Below are 19,079 nucleotides of genomic sequence, written 5' to 3'. Positions count from 1 at the left end.
CACATAAGGGTCTCCTGACCCTGACCAGGTTTACTGTCCTTTCCCCACTGAAAAGAAGTTTGCTTGGCTGAGCATGCACATATATAAGGGAGTCGGCCAGCAGCAGGTTCAGGTGTATGCCCATCCTTTTCCATTCTTCACTGCTGAATCAAAGAAAACTCACCTTCTCCCACGTGCAAGATGTCATTTGTAGAAAGTGTGATCTTTATGCTTAATGTATGGCAGCACCTCGTAGTCTGCACGGTTCCATCTCTCCTATCTTGGATGACCAGAGTAGCCCGATTCATGGTGGCCCTCAGTGGTTAGAGGTGTTTGGTGGGCCAGTAATATGTCTAGCTTATTGTGTGACTATTGTATGATAATCTTGTCCCGTGACCTTCTGGAGCTTACAGACCACCTTCTCTTTTCAGGCCAGCAGCCCTCAGGATCTCCGTCTCTACTATGAAAAGAACAAGACCCTCATACCCAAGTAATCATTCTTCCAGCATTACTGACCTTTCCCATCGACTTTCTCTACACCTGCTGATTCTGTGCTGAAGTTTCAGGCTGCCAGGGAGATGGGCACTAGATATCTGGCACTAACTTGAGCATTCCTTAATTAACACTGCATAGCTGTTTGTGCCAGGCTCAGACAGAAAGGCCTTTAATCCCTTCAGCAAATGGGACAGGTTATTTGAGGAAACTTTTTTTTTTTATACTGGAGAAGCCTACGGGGCTCAAGGAAATGTTTTTGACTGGTCTGCATTTTACCAAATGTGGCAGATAATGTGTATATAGGCATGTAATGGCTGATTATCAGCACAGCCTTCATGTTGAAAGGGGTTAGGATAGGTCATCAGTATTAGATCTGTAGGAGACGGACTCCAGGCACTGCCACCAATCAGCTGCTTCTGCCTCCTGACACATCAATGGTGTACATATTCCACTGTACTGCACCCATAGGGGGCGCATTGAGTGCTACAAGAGCATACAACAATGTGTGCTCCTGCCAGTACAGCACTCACTGCAGCCCTTATTCCTGCAGTACAGTGGAATCCATACACCCTTATACCTCTGACATGTCAGCATTGTACTGGTGTACAATCAACCTGAACTTCGAGTGCCTTTTTTGTCAGTAAAATGTTTTTAAAAAAAATGTATATTGCAAAACTATAGCGCTTTTAGAATAGTTTTTAATAAAGTTATTAAAAGGGTTTAGTTACCCTTTAAGTCAGGCATGTCCAAACTGCGGCCCTCCAGCTGTTGCAAAACTACAACTCCCAGCATGCCCTAATAGCTGTAAGCTATCCAGGCATGCTGGGAGTTGTAGTTTTGCAACAGCTGGAGGGCCGCAGTTTGGACATGCCTGCTTTAAGTGAATGGGTAACTAAAAGTGCTGCAATACCACTCATGGCCACTACCTAGTGAATGGTGCTGTTCCAGTGCCTGTTCCCCAGCATAGCCACCCGTTCATTCAGCTGATCCATGGGGGTGCCAGGAGTCTGATCTCTACCAATGTGATATCAATGACCATTCATTAGCATAAGCCATCAGCATTACAGTCCCAGAAAAACATGTGCAAGCCCTGGAAATAGGTCTACTACTCATCATAAAGCCCCTTCTAAAGTTTGTCTAAAAGGACAATATTTCTTTGATCTTTAGTTAACGCACAAGATGTTATTTTGCTGCCCACCTCATGACTTCTGTCCCCTAAAAATACTTTAGAACCACACCCAGGGGTCTAGTTTAGGAGCGACGAGGAATAATACCCAGGGTGCTTGCACTTGTTAAATTTAACCCTGGCAAACATGCTCCCCTCTCGCTTTTCGCTCGAATCTTCTGCTCAGCATTTTCCCTGTACTCGCTCGCTGCTCGTCTGGACAGCTTTGCCCTTGTATTTCTGTGTCGGTATGTGCTGGTAACCGGCGTGTATGTTTCTGTGATGGCATTTCAGCATCCCTCGAGAAACCTCAAGTCATCTGAAGCAGCTTCTTTTGGGGCTTTTACAGAGGAACCAGAAGGACCGGATGGACTTTGGTAAAGTGTTACTTGTAAATTCTTTTGGCCAAATTCCTGCAAATGAGCAAGTAAAGCTTCTTATAGATTTTAGTATGTATCAAAATCTGAGCCAAAATGTATAGTTTCTATGAATTCTGCTAAACCCTGGCTCTGCAGATATCTGCATCGGAGCGTCCATACTTGTACATCTCACAGATCAGGAGGTCTGCATGGAGTGTTGTCCACCCCATGGAGCACAAGCCCACGCTCAGGACCAGCCTCCATGTTATCACATAATAGAGGGACCACAGTGGGTTTTGCTTGTCAATAAAAAGCCCAGCTCTTGGTATTAATTATAAGCACTGTTATATTTGCATATATATGTATTAGGGCTGGGCGACTAACCAAACAAATTTGATTAATTTGCCCTTTTAGAGCCTCATGATATTTGTTTTAAAAAAAATAAAACATTTTATCCAAGGCGCTGTATCGGTGCAGGCAAAGTGCTATGTTCAGTCCATGCCATCCGCGCCTTTAACCCTGACACAGGCAGCAGGGACGGAAGAGTCCACACAGGCTGCGCTGATACAGTGCTCCGGATCACAGGGGGATCCCAGCAGTGACTGCAGCCAGGCATGGACTGAAAGTCTACCCTGGTGGGCCATGCTGTCAGTTAACTGATGTAATCATCCCTCCTCCCCTTCATGGTGCCCCCTGTAATCTTCCGCAGCAGCCGCTGTGAACTGTGTAACTCCATATCATCCTCCACGCAGGCTGATGTAACATCACTCCGTCAGTGACGGTGCTCACTGCTCCCCCTCTGGTCACTGACCAGTGTCAGGACGGTTGATGTGGGTGGAGCTATAAAAAGCCCCGCCCCTCAACTTTTACCTGCGCCAGCCCTTGAAAGCCTGAACTTTGGATTGCGGTTGGCTTGGGATGCTTGGACATTCTGCCGGCTGCACTCCCGACACCCACTCTCTTCCAAGCAGCTGGGCCCACTCCCTCTTTAGCAACTTGCCACCATTTTGGATCTGGTAAATCTGCTCACCAAAAGGGGGATAAGGAATCGTTTTAAGAAGGGCTGGGGGATGACAATAACTATGTAGGGCGACTAGTGGCATGAAATACTATTACCTGACCACCAGTACTGTTTGAAGGTAGGGGCTGTGCAGGCTGCCTAAATTCAGTGGAATGACAATGTGTCATATACGACCACTGACCATCAACTTGGGGGGTGGAGGGCAGTGCATGGCTTCTAATAATGGCATCTGTAAGACGGTGTTCACTAATAATTAAAGGAAGGTTAATAAAATGTATTAAAAAATTCTAGAAAAAAAAAAAAAGTGGTGACGGAACTGCTTTCTTTTTTCTATTACCATCCCCCAAAAATAATAAAAGTTAACAGATATGTTATATGTATCCCAAAATTGTGTCAATAAAAAAGTTTTCCCCACAAGAAACAAGCTCTCATATGGCTCATCGACAAATAAAAAAGTTGTTGCCATAACAAAAATAATCAAGAAAAATCAATAATTGTCCTTAAATTAAAAATAATTTAGATGATTCTTTTTTGCAAAATCTCCCAGTTCTAATATATATAGCTCTCTTTTGCCTTCTCCTAAACTTTTCCTGTTTCCTCCTTAGATGAATTCTTTCACCATTCGTTTCTGGATGTGGGCTCCTCCATGAAGAAATGTATGTATTATTTGGGTATATATTGTATGTTACTAGCATTGACTTAAGGTTATCATTTTAGGCAGATAACATTTTCCAGTGTACTTTCTACATTAATTCTGGACTTTCACTATCTCCACTTGCTGTCATTCAATGGGAATCTTCATTGTTTAACTGTAGGGCAGGGATGATCTACCTACGGGTCTCCAACTGTTGTAAAACTACAACTCCCACCATGCCTGGCTATAGGCTGATAGCTGTAGGCCTGTGATGGCTAACCTCTGGCACTCCAGCTGTGGTAAGACTACGACTTAGCTGTTCTCAGAACTTAATAGAAATGAATGGAGCATGCTGGAAGTCACAGTTTCACCACAGCTGTAGTGCCGGAGGTTAGCCATCACTGCTGTAGGCACTCTGGGCATGCTGGGAGTTGTAGTTTTGCAACAGCTGGAGAGCCTCAGGTTGGCCATCCCTGCTCTAGGGCATAACACTCTGCTCTGGTCATAGGTGATGGGCACACAGGTGCTCCTTCCAGTTACAGTACAGTTATTAAAGCTGTCCCATAGACATAATATGGCAGGACTGGTTTTCATCCCTTAGAGGTAAACAGTAAAAGTCACATATGATGCCAGCAAGCAGAGATCTCAAAAATCATTAAAAATGATACAGAAAGCACATTGGAAAATTCCATAACTTTCCACCATGCAATGAATGCGCTTTATTTGCTGAGACCACAGCTCTGAAGTATAGTCAGCATAAAATCTTGCTTATTCCCTTTTAATTGGTTTGATTCCGCTGCATCATCATTTATAAATAGTGCTACGTCTGAAAAGTAGTACCTTACTGCTATGACAAGCATCACTTTTGACAGCAGGATTGTGAGAATAATGTCATTTTCTGTGCTGAAGCTTTGCCTATAAGAGTAAAGTAACTTCTAACCATATTCCTGTCTCCCTAGCTGCGCCTGTGCCAATGCCGTCATATCCCAGTTCAGGCTCAGGAAGTTCTTGCAGCAGTTCTTCCACATCACATTTGGCGTCTCCACCTGTAAGTACATATCTTAAGATCTACTCCTGTAGGGTTGTAAAATAGATTAGAAGCCAGTCTTTGTGACTTGATGCCATCTTACCTCACAAATCTAGATGTCCATATTGACCCGGGGGGGAGGGGGCAATTGTGTCCTTGCTTGACGGATGTAAAACACACACTATACTACTAATCCTGTACTATTACTATACTGCCTGTATACAGTAGTTGAGGCAGTGCCGTATACTGAGCTGACGTTTTCACTACTTTAATATTTATATTGTGTTTTAATAATTTTACCCCCAGCAATCCTTAGGTGAAATGCAGCAACTACAGGAAAAAACCCTGGTCTCACCTATCCCTGATTCTCCAGGATTTCTTCAAGGTTCAAAGGAATCTGCAGGGAGCAGCAGCAAGAACTCCTCTTGTGACACTGATGATTTTGTGATGGTGCCTGCACAATTTCCAAGTTCTCAAGGTTTGTAATATTTTACAAACTATACACATGGTGTGCTGATTTTAATAGGACTGGCCGACCATCTAAGGTATTTGGGGACATCCCGATTCTCCCCTGATGGCAGATGTCAGGAGAGATAGGAATCAGGTAGTTGGATATCAAGTGCCAGATCCATATGTTCTTGGGGAGATATCCTCTGCTAGATGAGTTTGGCAGTGGCTTTCTCCCCTCTCTGCATATAGAACCTGGCCGAGTGAGTATATGGGTGACCTGTAGGGATAGCTGTCAGCCGAATGAGCATTCGACCGAGGACTATCTAATGTGTATGACGGACCTTAGTTGAACAAATTTCATATCAGTAACAATGTAAAGATATACACCTGTAAGCAGGAACCCAAAAGGAGAGCACAGTATGGTCTAGTATGGTTTATTGTGGGTTGTGTGGACCTCCACAGGACTCCTCTTCTTTACCACCAAAGAAACGTTAGCAAAGAGGAAATACCCAACGTTCTCTCCTACATAGGATGGAAAGAAGGGGCAGCAACAAAGTCTAAGCCTTTTTTTCCATTGGTATGGCGGCTTACCCCTCTGTGATTTTGTAATATGGAAGCCTTGCCTGTAAAGCTTCATTCTCTATGGACCCATTTATAGATTTCAAGAACCACTAAACCAAAAATTCAAAGCTTATAAAACTGTACCTGATTAAAAGAGCTTCTACCATCCTTCACTACCGGGAATGGAAATATTTGCCAAGGTTTTCATAACTGGACATAGATGACTATGGGGGCAGACATTTTTCTGGCATCCTGTTATTAATCCCATTGCAGAACACTACAGTCAGCCTTTCCTCGGCCCAAAATGACTGATAGTATTCCGCTACATAGAAAAGAGATACAATTTTAGGTTTAGTGTCCCCTTGATGTACATCACTGAGGCAACCTCCTGTCATAGGTAATGAAAGAAGAGATTTGCAAATCTAATCCATTCACCTAGGACTAATCCAGCGGGCGAGTTCTGACAGTCTGGCTTCATAAATTATGATTAATTGATGCCAGTGGAGCCTACTGAAACTCTCCATTCGATTCATGTCTGGAGCTGTTGTTACTTTTAAGTATTAGCAGTTAAAGACTTGTCTTCCTACCGGAAACCCTATGGAGACCAGGAAAAGAAGCATAGCACAGCTCACTTCCAAGGCTTTCAAAGGAGTTTTTACTCCAGAAGCTGTCTTCTCCTCGAAGCCCCTTCCACCAACAAGTTGTTTCAAGTTTAGTAATTGAAAACTAACTAAAGAGTTTATCGGGGAATTCATATTGATGACCAATCCTCAGGATAGGTCTTTAGTGTCAGATCAGGAGGTGTCCCGGGTGTCGGAACCACGCCAATCAGCTGTATGGAGAGGATGCAGTGCTCTTCCTAGACCTGTGACGTCACGTACATCGTTCACATGGCCAAGCACAGCCACTACACTATGAAGGGCACTCCGGTCAATGAGTTGTGAGGAGAGCACGGCACTCATGCCTTCTTCAAACAACTGATCGACCATGGTGCCGTGAGTCAAGGTGTCCTGAGGATAGGACATCAATTTAAAAATTCTGGATAACCCCTTGAAGTAAAGATAAGTGCCCAGTGATAGACAGAGTGACATGCAGGTTAATAGGACAATAGTCATGCTTTTGTTATTCCACTCGTGTCCCTATGATCTTCATTTGTGCATAGTGCCACAAATACCCAAGTCCCTTGAGGTTTGTTGGCAAGTGGGATTAATAGTTTGGCCAAGAGCTATAGGAATGATGCTCCGTCTACAGTATAGCTGGATTGCCTGTGTATGGCTGGCTTCAGTGCTTTAGTTAGCATTATTACTTTTCTCCTTGGGTCTTCAATTCCATTTAAAGAATTTCTCAATTTTACTTCAACTAATTATTTAACATACAAGGAATAATGGAGTGCAACTTTCTGAGAACGTTGATATGGAAATGCAGTCAGACAGCTATGTACCTGCGTTTGTCTTTATGTAGTCATCATGTAATACTTTAATTATAGCTTTGAGTTAATCAGTTCTTTTATGTTCTAGGAGATATCGCAGAAGCTACGACAAGCAAGCCCATCCAAGATACTTTAATGTATAGCGGGTAAGAAAACTGTCCTCCCAGTTCAGACGGTCTACAAATCACAAAGTTAGCAACTTACCACCTACTCATACAATCTGGCCTCAAAAGGTTATCATCAGTCAGCTCTATGCCCACATCAGCAGAGCAAACTGATCATTTCCAGAAATAGTGCATATTGTGGAGGTAAAACCACACGCACAGTGAGTGTTCTCACCCAATAATTTGTCTGTCCATTTTGAGAGGGTTGTTTGAGGTCTCTTTATTGAGACATCTTGAGATACTAAGTGTGATATTACGACGTCTTTGGACTTTGCAAGGCTAGTTCTTATACTTTTTGATGGCCTTAAGTCTTATCTGTGTTTCTTCCCAGTTCTCTGCTGACATCTGCTGGTCTGGAGAGCCGGGCTCGAACACCTTCACCAACACTTCCATATAGCTGCTCCCCAAGTCCATCCCGGTAAGAGCTGAAAGAAAACCTTTCAATTGTATCATCGAGATGAGGCCTTTTATTACTTTTTTTTTACTTGCTATGTGATTTCCATTATTTCTATATTCAGAAATATATAGGAGGGATCCTTGAGCAGATGAACTTGATTTCTCTGGGATTGGTGTCAGTTCATCATTTTGAATCCCTGTGGATGTGTTCAGTCAATATGCATATTGACCATAAGGCACCAAAATACAATATATGTAGGCCCTTTAAATAAAAAAATGAACAGGGCCCAAAATAAACTATACTGAATTTACAGCTCGGGACCCTGCAGAGACAGAGAGAGCACTCTATGTATATCTGAAATGTTACATTAAAGATGGCCGCAGTCTCGGAATTGACCATACAGGCAGGCATGCCCCCTGTGTTACGCCCAAGCCCAAAATAAAATTAACTCCTAAACTTCATGCGCTCTGAGCAATTCCGAGACTGTGGCCATCTTTAATGTGGTTCCTATCTTCTTAGCTGTATTCCCGTGTCTCGCGAGAGCACGGACGGGCGGCGCATGTGCATGCCGCATCTTCCAACGCCAAGCTGGTCCCATTGATTATTGGCATCATGCGTGACTGCTCCTCAAGATTAAAAGGTGTTTAATCCTGTTTATATGATACTCACTATGCACACTTATATGTATTTATTGATAATTATGTGTATGAATTGAATATATGCTTTTAATGAAGTTTTTTTATGATTGTTAAAACAAAGATTTATGATTATCATTATACTGAATCATGACACTAATATAAATCTATGGAGTAATCATGTTTTTTAAGAGGTTTTTACTGTAATCACTGCCTTATTGAATAATCATGTAATTTTGTTGTATGTATTTGTTCTCACTATAAATATATGACACATTGCACATGTTGACTCAGCTAGACAAAGGCTCCATAGAGAGAGCTGAAACATTGCTGCTAGATGGGTTAATAAACCACCAGTTTTTTTCACCAAAGTTTGGAGTGCTGCCGTCTTTTTTTTTTTTCAAATATATCTACATAGGACCTTGGTCTCAGGTCCTGGGAAGGATTTTGCACCCGCTATTATTGTGTGCTGCTTTTTATTTTTTTAGATTGTTTTAGCTTTTATATGTTACATTATTTTAAAGGGGTTGTCCAACCTAGGAGCCAACAATGCTAATGGTCCTCTCCTGTGCCCCAATAAAAACACTGCCCCATTGCTGACCACTTTCAGTCCCTGCATAGCTGGGATCTGCTTGGTCCTGTGACTGTTGCAGGCAATGATAGACCTAAGCGGTCGCATGTGCTTGACCGACACGTCGCTGCTAGTGACATGCCATTCAAGCACATGTGACTGCTGAGGATTGTGATTGGCCTCGGCTATTCACTGGATCAAGCTACTTGTTCCTGTAGGGTAGGAACAGAGTCAGCGTACAGGTGTTTTTTGTTTTTTCAAAAGGCTACGGGTTAGGACCATTGGGTTTGTCAGCTCCTAGGCCAGAATACCCCTTTAAGGCTTCTTTGACTTCTGCATTGGGCATGCCCTTTTCCTGGTTTGTCATAGGAACAGAAAAATCGAATACAAACCAGGGACAGATCTGGATATCAATGAGCCCAACTGACCCCAGTATCTTGGTGCCCTTTGTTCTACTCTGCAGCATGCTGTGCTGTTTTCTACAGCAGTACAACTGTTTCACTTCAACAGCTTATGGAGTTTTATTTTTTTGTTTCTTTCCTTTAGATTGCCTCAGGCATCAGCTAGTAGATATGGTCAGTCTGTGCCCATTCCAGTACCAACTCAAATCGACAATTATCGGAGGATTGAGCAGAATTTACAGTCACCCAATCAGTACACACCACAAAGGTTTGTATGGAATGTGTCCCCATGATAAAGTAGGTTTATTATGCATATTTCTTATTGTGTGATGAGTGATTCCAGTTGCTAATATGTATTGTACGTACAGAGGTCTTGTCTGGCTTCTGCCACAACTACCATCTAAGGACCCATTTACGGTACTTGTATCAATTCATATTCTAACCATACATAGAAAGTATGGTTATTGTGTCTGTCTAACTAGTAAGCTGCCGCCCTCCGACTTCCCCTACTGTGCTGAATTACTTGTGCGATCGAATGTGTAATTGTCCCTAGTACATAGTTGTCATAGTGTGACTGATATTATATGCCATCATCCTAATAAGCATGTTTTGCTTCATTATGGATTAATCTGTATCACTGGATGTCTTCTTTTTAGATCTGGCATGGTGCGGAAGTCCAACAGTGCCAGCCCCCTTAATTTCATGAGAGCAGGAACATCCCCTCCTTTCCCTATCGAAACTGCTTCTGCACCAACAACGCGGAGGCTCTCTTTTGGAGGAGCAAAAGCATTCATTCCCTCTCCTCAAGGTAAGAAGGTTTCTTTCACTGTCTTTTGATATAGTGGTGATTTAAAGGCATAAACTTCAGAATTTATAACTCAGTAGCCATAGTATACCCAGCTGTTTATGACTTCACCTCCACTGTTGTTAAAGGGTATGTCAGCAGATTTGTACATATGAAACTGGCTGACCTGTTTCACACTGGCGTTTCGGCTTTCCGTTTGTGAGATCCGTCATGGGCTCTCAAAAGCGATCCAAAACGGATCAGTTTTGCCTTAATGCATTCTGAATGGAAAAGGACCCGCTTAGAATGCATTAGTTTGTCTCAGTTCAGTCTCCATTCCGCTCTGTAAGCGGACACCAAAAACAGAGCCAAACGGATCCGTCCTGGCACACAATGTTATTCAATGGGGACAGATCTGTTTTCTCTGACACAATCTGGCACAATAGAAAACAGATCCGTCCCCTATTGACTTTCAATGGTGTTCAAGACGGATCCGTCATGGCTATAGATCACATAATACAACTGGATCCGTTCATGACGAATGCATGCGGTTGTATTATTGTAACGGAAGCGATTTTGCTAGTGTGAAAGTAGCCTTACATGTGCGCTTGGCAGCTGAAGGCATCTGTGTTGGTCCTATGTTCATATGTGCCCGCATTGCTGAGAAAAATGATGTTTTAACAACTGGAACTGCTGCCGTGACCTCTCCACTTTGATTGACAAGGCCAGGCATCACACCTGGTCCTATTAGTCAAAGTGGAGAGGGCTCAGAAATTGCATAAAGAGCAGGTGTAATGGGAACGCCCCTGTTGCTCCTAGAGGCTCACTTACTTATATTAAAACATAATTTTCTCAGCAATGCGGGCACTTATGAACATGGGACCAACACAGATGCCTTCAGCTGCCAAGTGCACATGTAACAGGTCAGCCAGTGTCATAGGTACAAATCTGCTGACAGATGCCCTTTAATTATTAGACTTTTGAACTATGATAAAGTGGTTGTCTAGCTGGCAAAAAAAATGTAAATAGAAAAAGAATAGAATGGCTTAAAAAAGTAAAACCTTATCGATCCACCACTGCTCCTTTTTGATGCCTCCTGGGTCTCCCATTGGTCTTTTGCTCCATGATGCTTCCCTAGACTTAAATGTGGCCACTCAGCCCATAACTGGCCGAGGCTAGTCAATACTGTGACTTGTGATGGGCTGCGTGGTCACATTTCGAGAGGGGCCAAGAAGTAGAGACTGGTGGGGGACCTGGGAAGCATCAAAATGACAGCAGCGGGGATCGAAAAGGTGAGTATTACTGCTATGTAACTTTTTACAGGTTTTTGTACCTTTTGGAAAGAATAAAATTTATAGCAAGAGCTTTATATCCACTTTTCCATTTTTTATTTTAACTAATCTGTACATGGATGCCGTGATCCAGCTGTAACGAGAATTACTTTCCCATACAGTACATAAAGACAGTTACAATTCTGCTTACTTTGTTTCTACGTATGCCACAGTGGGCACCATTCCAGAGCAGCCTGGGCAGGACATCAGCAGAAGTCCTGGGGGAGCAGAACCGAGAAACAGGAGCCCTGATTATGGTGTGTATAGCATGAAAAATTGTATAGTTTATTCATATTAGAGTGCAGACACTGTGCTCCCGTGTCTTACCTGTTTAAAGGGGATGTCTCACTTCAGCAAATGGCATTTATCATGTAGACAAAGTTAATACAAGGCACTTACTGATGTATTGTGATTGTCCATATTGTCTCCTTTTCTGGCTGGATTCATTTTTCCATCACATTATACACTGCTCCAGGGGTTACAACCACTACCAGCCGTGAATAGGAAAATGTGCAGGCTTCTCTGGTAGTCAGGACCGTAGTGGCATGGATAGGCACGCATGCGCAGCATCTCCCGTCCTGGTCACCTCCTATATCTGCACATGGAAATGAGCAGTGTATAATGTGATGGAAAAATGAATCCAGCCAGCAAAGGAAGCAATATGGATAGGAACAATATATTAGTAAGTGCTGTGTATTAACTTTATCCACATGATAAATGCCATTTGCTGAAGTGATACAATCCTTTAAGTTTTATTGTCTTTGAGGCTGATCAGTATAGACACGGGAGAGAGAGGGATTTGAGCTGCCGCTATGTTAAACTTACAGACTTTTGCTAATAACGATACACTGCAACAAACTGTCAGCTGTGACTATGATTAGGTCACCTTTACATGTTGTGCACAATACACTTCTGAAATCAGACATGGTTTTGGTGTATGTGGTAAACACCTCAGTGCCTGAACCCAGAAGTCACCCATGCGCAGGTATATTTACTGTCAGCACGCACTGGTGTTTTTCCAGCACTAGGGGAGGAACAAGTTGCCTTAGGGAAGTATACAACAGTTTCAGATGTATGCATATGACAGAATTCATTTATGAATTTGTGTACAGAATGTATGGCACTGTGCCTGATAATATAGAGGCTGCGGTGCTTGCCCTATGTGCTGTGATGGCTAACCTCCGGCACTCCAGCTGTGGTAAAACTACAACTCCCAAGATGCATACTTGCTTGGCTGTGCTCAGAACTCCATAGAAATAAATGGAGCATGATGGGAGTCGTAGTTTTACCACAGCTGGAGTGCCGGAGGTTAGCCATCACTGCCCTATGTGCTGTGGGCCCCTTCAAACAGCTGATATTTGGTCGTGCCAGGAGTCAGACCCCCACCAAACTGTTATTGGAGGCTCAATCTAAGGGCTTTATTAGACCGCACAGTATTTGGGCCAATTATCGGGAGCAAGCGTTTACAGCAACGCTCGTTCCTAATAAAATGGTCTGTAAAATCGATCAGCCGGGCCACTCCCTGTCAATCAAAGCAGCAAGGAAGGGGCTGGCACAGAAAGGAGCATGGCTTGGGTGCAACAAGAGCAGACCACCACTGATGGATTTTATGGAAACCCAGACTTTAAGGGAGTTTAATTCAGACTCCTTTTCTGTTCAGTATTCATTACTGTTAGCTGGACTAGAGGTTCAGTGGGTATGTACTCGCCATGGAAAGCTCAGGATTTCTTTTCCCACCCTCCAGTCTGTCATTACATCTACATATCTTACAGGTATTCCAGTCCCTGCACAGAATTCTAGAATGGGATCTCGTCTTAACAGTGCTCCAAACTTGTCTGACCTACAACCAAGCAGACAGAAGATTAAGAAACAGCTGTCAGATCCTGTAATACCTAGAGATGTCTTCACAAAGCCAAGTTCCCCCCAGCAGATCCATGGCTTACAGTCCACCCGACCTCTCAGATCATCCCCCAAGTTGTCTGAATTTATGCATAGGAGCCCCCTTCCAACTATACTGGGTTCACCCACAAAGGTAAGAGAACAGAACCATCAAGGAGTAACAACAAGTATTTTACTACTATTTTCTAGCACATTTAGTGGCTTAGAGGTTATCCTAAAACTGAGTATGACTGAGTAGGAAGACAGCCTATATCAGGGGTGGTGAACCTTTTACAGACCGAGTGCCCAAACTGCAACCCAAAACCCACATATTTATCACAAAAGGCCAACACAGCAATTTAACCTGAATACTACAGTCCAATATAGTATATCTTCCATGTACTTTATCATTTAATGCGCTGCCTGTGCTGTTCATAGTGCGCCCTGCGCTGATGACTGGCAGGAAAGGTCTAAAGGCATATTGGTACACCATAGACTTTGTCCAGGGTGCGGGTGCCCACAGAGAGGGCTCTGAGTGCCGCCTCTGGGTTCGTCACCACCGGCCTATATTGTGCACTAAACAAATGTACATAGCCAGCATAGAGCCTCACATCATTACCCGGTGTGTAGCTGATGATCCTTCATAAAGACTGTGCTGTATACTGTTTGTTCCATAAAGTATATTTTACAATATTTTTGTATTTAGATTGGATGGATATAAGATAAGATAGATACTAGATAGATATAAGATTGATAGATATTAGATAGACAGCTCCATAGAGATGAGCTGAAACCTTGCATTGGGTGTAATAAAAGATCCACTTTTCTTCACGGAAGACCGGAGTGCTGCCTTGTTTTCTATTCCATTTTTGGCTGTGGTTTCCACGTCCGAAACTTTACAGGGATTTTTGCACCTGGCATTTAAAGGAGTGCTGCTGCTATTATTATGTGTGTAGCTATAAGATAGATATATATTAGATAGTTATTAGATTGATTGATAGATAGATACATAGCTATTAGATTGATTGATAGATACATAGATATTAGATTGATTGATAGAGAGTTAGATATAAGATAGATGATAGATAGATAGATATTAGATAGAATGAGATAGCTAGATTAATAGATATTAGATTAATTGATAAAGGATAGAAGATAGATTATAGATAATAGATATATAGATATTAGATAGAATGATAGTTAGATAGATATTAGATTGATAGATGATAGAACAGGCATGGCCAACCTGTGGCTCTCCAGCTGTTGTAAAACTTAAATTCCCACCATGCCCTTCTGTAGGCTGATAGCTGTTGGCAGTCCGGGCATGCTGGGAGTTGTAGTTTTGCAACATCTGGAGAGCCTCAGGTTGGCCATCCCTGTGATAGAAGATATATATAAGATAGATTATAGATAGATGATAGATTTTATTAGAGAGAATGATAGAGTTAGATAAAAGAGAGATAGATATTAGATAGATTGAGAGAGAGATGGATAGATAGATTGATATAAGATAGATAGATATAAGATATCTCAAAATAATAATGGATAATAATAAATCCAGTGCTAAATGTTTCCTTCTTTCCTTACTTTTCAGAGCATATCACCATTTGAGTTTCCAAGGGGAACCAGTACCCAGAATCTGCTGACTCTTCTCACTCACCAAGGGGTGATAGGCCCACCAACCCGAAACAAGACGCTTCCTGACCTGAAGAATGTAGGACAGTACCAGTGCCAGCAGACTGGCCTAGGGATGCGTCCTGTGGAGGACATGAAGGGGCCATTTGGCAGGTACTCATGCTACTACACATTTTACTCTGTTTTCGGTTGCTTTATCGCTGTGTGCTCTTATTCAGGCTATAAGCAGTGATGTCTTTCACTGATTTCAATTGAGCTGACCAATAAATGTCTAATCATCTTCTAACACTAGTTGTGACATGACACACTGGGCTACACAGTGACAATTGTTCATGCGCTGCTGAGTGTGACATTATGGGATTACCGCAATCTAATTTTTTTTGCAAGGTAATGGGTGACTTGGTGACTGTTGCAAAAGGTCTCATACCGTAGGCCAGCACAGGCAATTGTGGGGAATGAAGCATTCATTCCCAATAATTGCCTGCTTGTAAGTGTAAGTGAGAGCTGCATTTACATGCAGCAATCACTTCTGCTGTACGCGGATGGACTATCCCCTTACAGATTCATTGTTTCTGGTCATCACATCCCGCTCTGCACAGCACAATCTGAAGCCCAGGAACAATCATTTAGGTGACCGCATCAATGGTGCTTTCACCAGATGAATGAGCGTTTGCCTGTTCATCGGGTGATTGGCAGCACCTTAAAACAAGGCAATTATCTGGAAGGAGTGTTCCTAGGGACATTAATTCCTGATAATTGCCCTAATTGTCAGCCCATGTAAAGGGGCTTTTACCATATTTGATATGTCAAGGGGTCCTGCAGCCTTGTTTGCCATAGACGAAGCCCTAGCCTTAAAATGTAATCGCTCCACTCTGACCCTGCTTCAGTGGCCATTATGCTTTTGATTTGATCTATCTAATGATCCGTGACACCTGATCCATCTGTTACTTTACTCTAGATGAGTAGATCTTTCCATAATAATCATAATTTATCTAGCCAAATGTGGAAAATATAGATTTTACTTATGCTCGGGAGCTCCCCTCTGGCCATAGTTCCCATTTACTCCGTTCATAAATGTGCTTGTGTATGGCTGAGTTTATTATATTGTATAATGCTATAGATAGAAGCAAAATGTGTTTATATGCGTCCTTATCGGCCTCCTCAAATATGTATAGTGTTGGGTAATGCACACATGCTGCTGCTGCATGGCCTGCTCTAGAAAAGCCTTTTATTCTAAATAAGACTGTAAAGGCCCCATACACAATAGTTCAGCTGTCAATCTAATTTGTATGGGGAGCTTCCGATTCTCCCCTGACAGACGAGGTTGAGAAGAGGAGGATTGGGTGACCTGCTTTTCATCTGATCCCTTGGTTCTCCCAGGAGAGATGTCTTGCAGCTTATCAGCATATATGTCTATAGGGGAGTCTGCAGAGGTAGCTGTTCGGCCGACAGCTATTGAAGGTGTATGGGAACCTTAAAGGGGTATTCCTATCTGGGATATTAATTGCATCAGTGTCACATAGGTCATACCCACTCCTATCTCCAGAACGGGACCCCCAAAGTGAACAGATAGCAGCCCCGCATATGCAGCCACTCTCCGTTCACCGCTATGGGAATTGAGAAAATAGCCAAGCGCTGGATATTGAGTGCAGATTTTCAGGCCAAATGCTGATTTTTTTTGTGTCCGGATAACTGCAGGTCACTCAGCACTGGAAGACTCACTGACCTCCTGCTGAAAGCAGCATTTGGGACACAGGCTCCGGACGTCGGCAGTACAGATAGCCTCAATGCAGAGAAACCAATGGAGATAGCAGGTGAGTTTCTCTTTCTATATTGACATGACACCGGAATGCATTCCACGCATGTGCTCTTAACACCCCAATTTGCCATTTGCTGAGTAATAGATTTTAAAATATTAGCTGCAGTGTACTCTAGGGTTGTCGGTGAAATAATTCTGAAGCCTTTGATACAGAGACCAGACCCTGATGATCCAGCTGTATATGGCCCATTCATGGTGATCCACTAGCTCACCATATATTTTCTTAGTCCAATGGCTTGTTGTCCATCCCAGGAAATCCAGCCCCTCTCTAGTAATCCAGTGGGGACGCGCCATCTCTGGTATTCCAAGGTTTAGTCACTAGCCTTGGTGGCCTGGTAGATACTTACCTGTCGTGTGGTGGCTACCTTACACTGATGTATGTATACACATCATGTACTGTAACATTCCCTGCTTTATACTGAGTAGACATATGGCATAGTATGCCCTTGTGGTCTGTGTTTGACTCTGTTCTTTTAAAAGGTTTTTTTTTTGTAAGAAAAAATAATTGAAAAAGGCAGGGAAGACAATAAAACAATAAAGAAGACATTCAAAAAAGATAATCCACCACTGCACCAGTTCAATAAAACAGTGTCTTTATTGTGTCGAAAAGTGAAATGCATAAGCCATGTCTGCATTCTACTCTTCGATACAATCTTGTTTCATTGCACCAGTGCAGCGCTGGATTATCTTGTTTGAATCGCTGCTGAATCTCATCTCTCTGTGGTGCACACGGTTCAAGGGAAACATACAAAAATGGCTGAAGGTCTGTTAAACCTGGTGTAAGGTATGTGCATGTCAGTGTGAATAAAAAAATAAAAACTCTCCAGCTCTGCTGCTCCAATCCTCCATGCTGCATCTGTGGCATCATGTTCTTGGCTTTAGCGGCATGTCCCTGTATACAGTCTTTGGCCTCAGCGGTATACAGAACTGTATTGCTGAAGCCAGTGATCGGCTGCAGTTGTCCAGTGCAGTATACGGGCACGTCACCACTGCCCATATGGATGGAGTGGCAATGCCAGAGTCTACAGGGTCCAAACTGGTGAGAATGCATTCTTTATTATTTTAAAACCTTCATATATATATATATATATATATATATATATATATATATATAAGAACCCCTTCAAAGGACTGAATAGCATTATTTGCTCTACTATCTCATATCTTAGACTATCAGTTTCCATTGTAGTTGGCAGGAAAAAAATCTTCAAGCCCAGAAATTGCATCATTGGTCAATAGCTGTTGTGCATGTTAACCACTTGCTTTCTCAAGACAGGAATCAGCTGTTGACCAGTGATGTAATATTCTGGTTTGAACAGAACAAGCCACATAGTTTCCCATTTTTATTTCTACACGAGTTGTTGCACACAATACCATACATATAGGAACTTAGGACCACATCTGCATGGAGTTTGTATGTTCTCCCCGTGTTTGTATGGGTTTCCTCCGGGTACTTGGGTTTCCTCCCATACTCCAAAGACATACTGATAGGGACCTTAGATTGTGAGCCCCACTGGGGACAGCTTGATGCTTATATAATATAAAGCACTGCGGAATATACAGTGGAGGAAATAATTATTTGACCCCTCACTGATTTTGTAAGTTTGTCCAATGACAAAGAAATGAAAAGTCTCAGAACAGTATCATTTCAATGGTAGGTTTATTGTAACAGTGGCAGATAGCACATCAAAAGGAAAATCGAAAAAATAACTTTAAATAAAAGATAGCAACTGATTTGCATTTCATTGAGTGAAATAAGTATTTGAACCCCTACCAACCATTAAGAGTTCTGGCTCCCACAGAGTGGTTAGACACTTCTACTCAATTAGTCACCCTCATTAAGGACACCTGTCTTAACTAGTCACCTGTATAAAAGACACCTGTCCACAGAATCAATCAATCAAGCAGACTCCAAACTCTCCAACATGGGAAAGACCAAAGAGCTGTCCAAGGATGTCAGAGACAAAATTGTAGACCTGCACAAGGCTGGAATGGGCTACAAAACCATTAGCAAGAAGCTGGGAGAGAAGGTGACAACTGTTGGTGCGATTGTTCGAAAATGGAAGGAGCACAAAATGACCATCAATCGACCTCGCTCTGGGGCTCCACGCAAGATCTCACCTCGTGGGGTGTCAATGGTTCTGAGAAAGGTGAAAAAGCATCCTAGAACTACACGGGAGGAGTTAGTTAATGACCTCAAATTAGCAGGGACCACAGTCACCAAGAAAACCATTGGAAACACATTACACCGCAATGGATTAAAATCCTGCAGGGCTCGCAAGGTCCCCCTGCTCAGGAAGGCACATGTGCAGGCCCGTCTGAAGTTTGCCAATGAACACCTGAA

General features: G+C 42.7%; 1 protein-coding gene across 1 annotated transcript in view; it reads left to right on the top strand.

Moving 5' to 3' along the window:
• ULK1 (unc-51 like autophagy activating kinase 1) overlaps positions 1-19,079 on the top strand; it is a 95,642-nt gene that overhangs the window by 61,762 nt on the left and 14,801 nt on the right. Inside the window, exons 9-21 of the mRNA XM_044275620.1 lie at positions 411-469; positions 1,934-2,016; positions 3,625-3,675; positions 4,613-4,701; positions 4,987-5,158; positions 7,209-7,266; positions 7,616-7,702; positions 9,434-9,556; positions 9,945-10,096; positions 11,577-11,660; positions 13,176-13,435; positions 14,876-15,069; positions 16,615-16,730. Coding sequence (XP_044131555.1) covers positions 411-469; positions 1,934-2,016; positions 3,625-3,675; positions 4,613-4,701; positions 4,987-5,158; positions 7,209-7,266; positions 7,616-7,702; positions 9,434-9,556; positions 9,945-10,096; positions 11,577-11,660; positions 13,176-13,435; positions 14,876-15,069; positions 16,615-16,730 — 1,528 coding nt within the window. The remainder of the gene's footprint in view (positions 1-410; positions 470-1,933; positions 2,017-3,624; positions 3,676-4,612; positions 4,702-4,986; positions 5,159-7,208; positions 7,267-7,615; positions 7,703-9,433; positions 9,557-9,944; positions 10,097-11,576; positions 11,661-13,175; positions 13,436-14,875; positions 15,070-16,614; positions 16,731-19,079) is intronic.

Source organism: Bufo gargarizans, chromosome 1 (assembly GCF_014858855.1).
Source record: "Bufo gargarizans isolate SCDJY-AF-19 chromosome 1, ASM1485885v1, whole genome shotgun sequence".
Classification (NCBI taxonomy): Eukaryota; Metazoa; Chordata; class Amphibia; order Anura; family Bufonidae; genus Bufo; species Bufo gargarizans.
The sequence above is the reverse complement of the archived record's forward strand: the minus strand, read 5'-3'. Positions and strand labels throughout refer to the sequence as shown.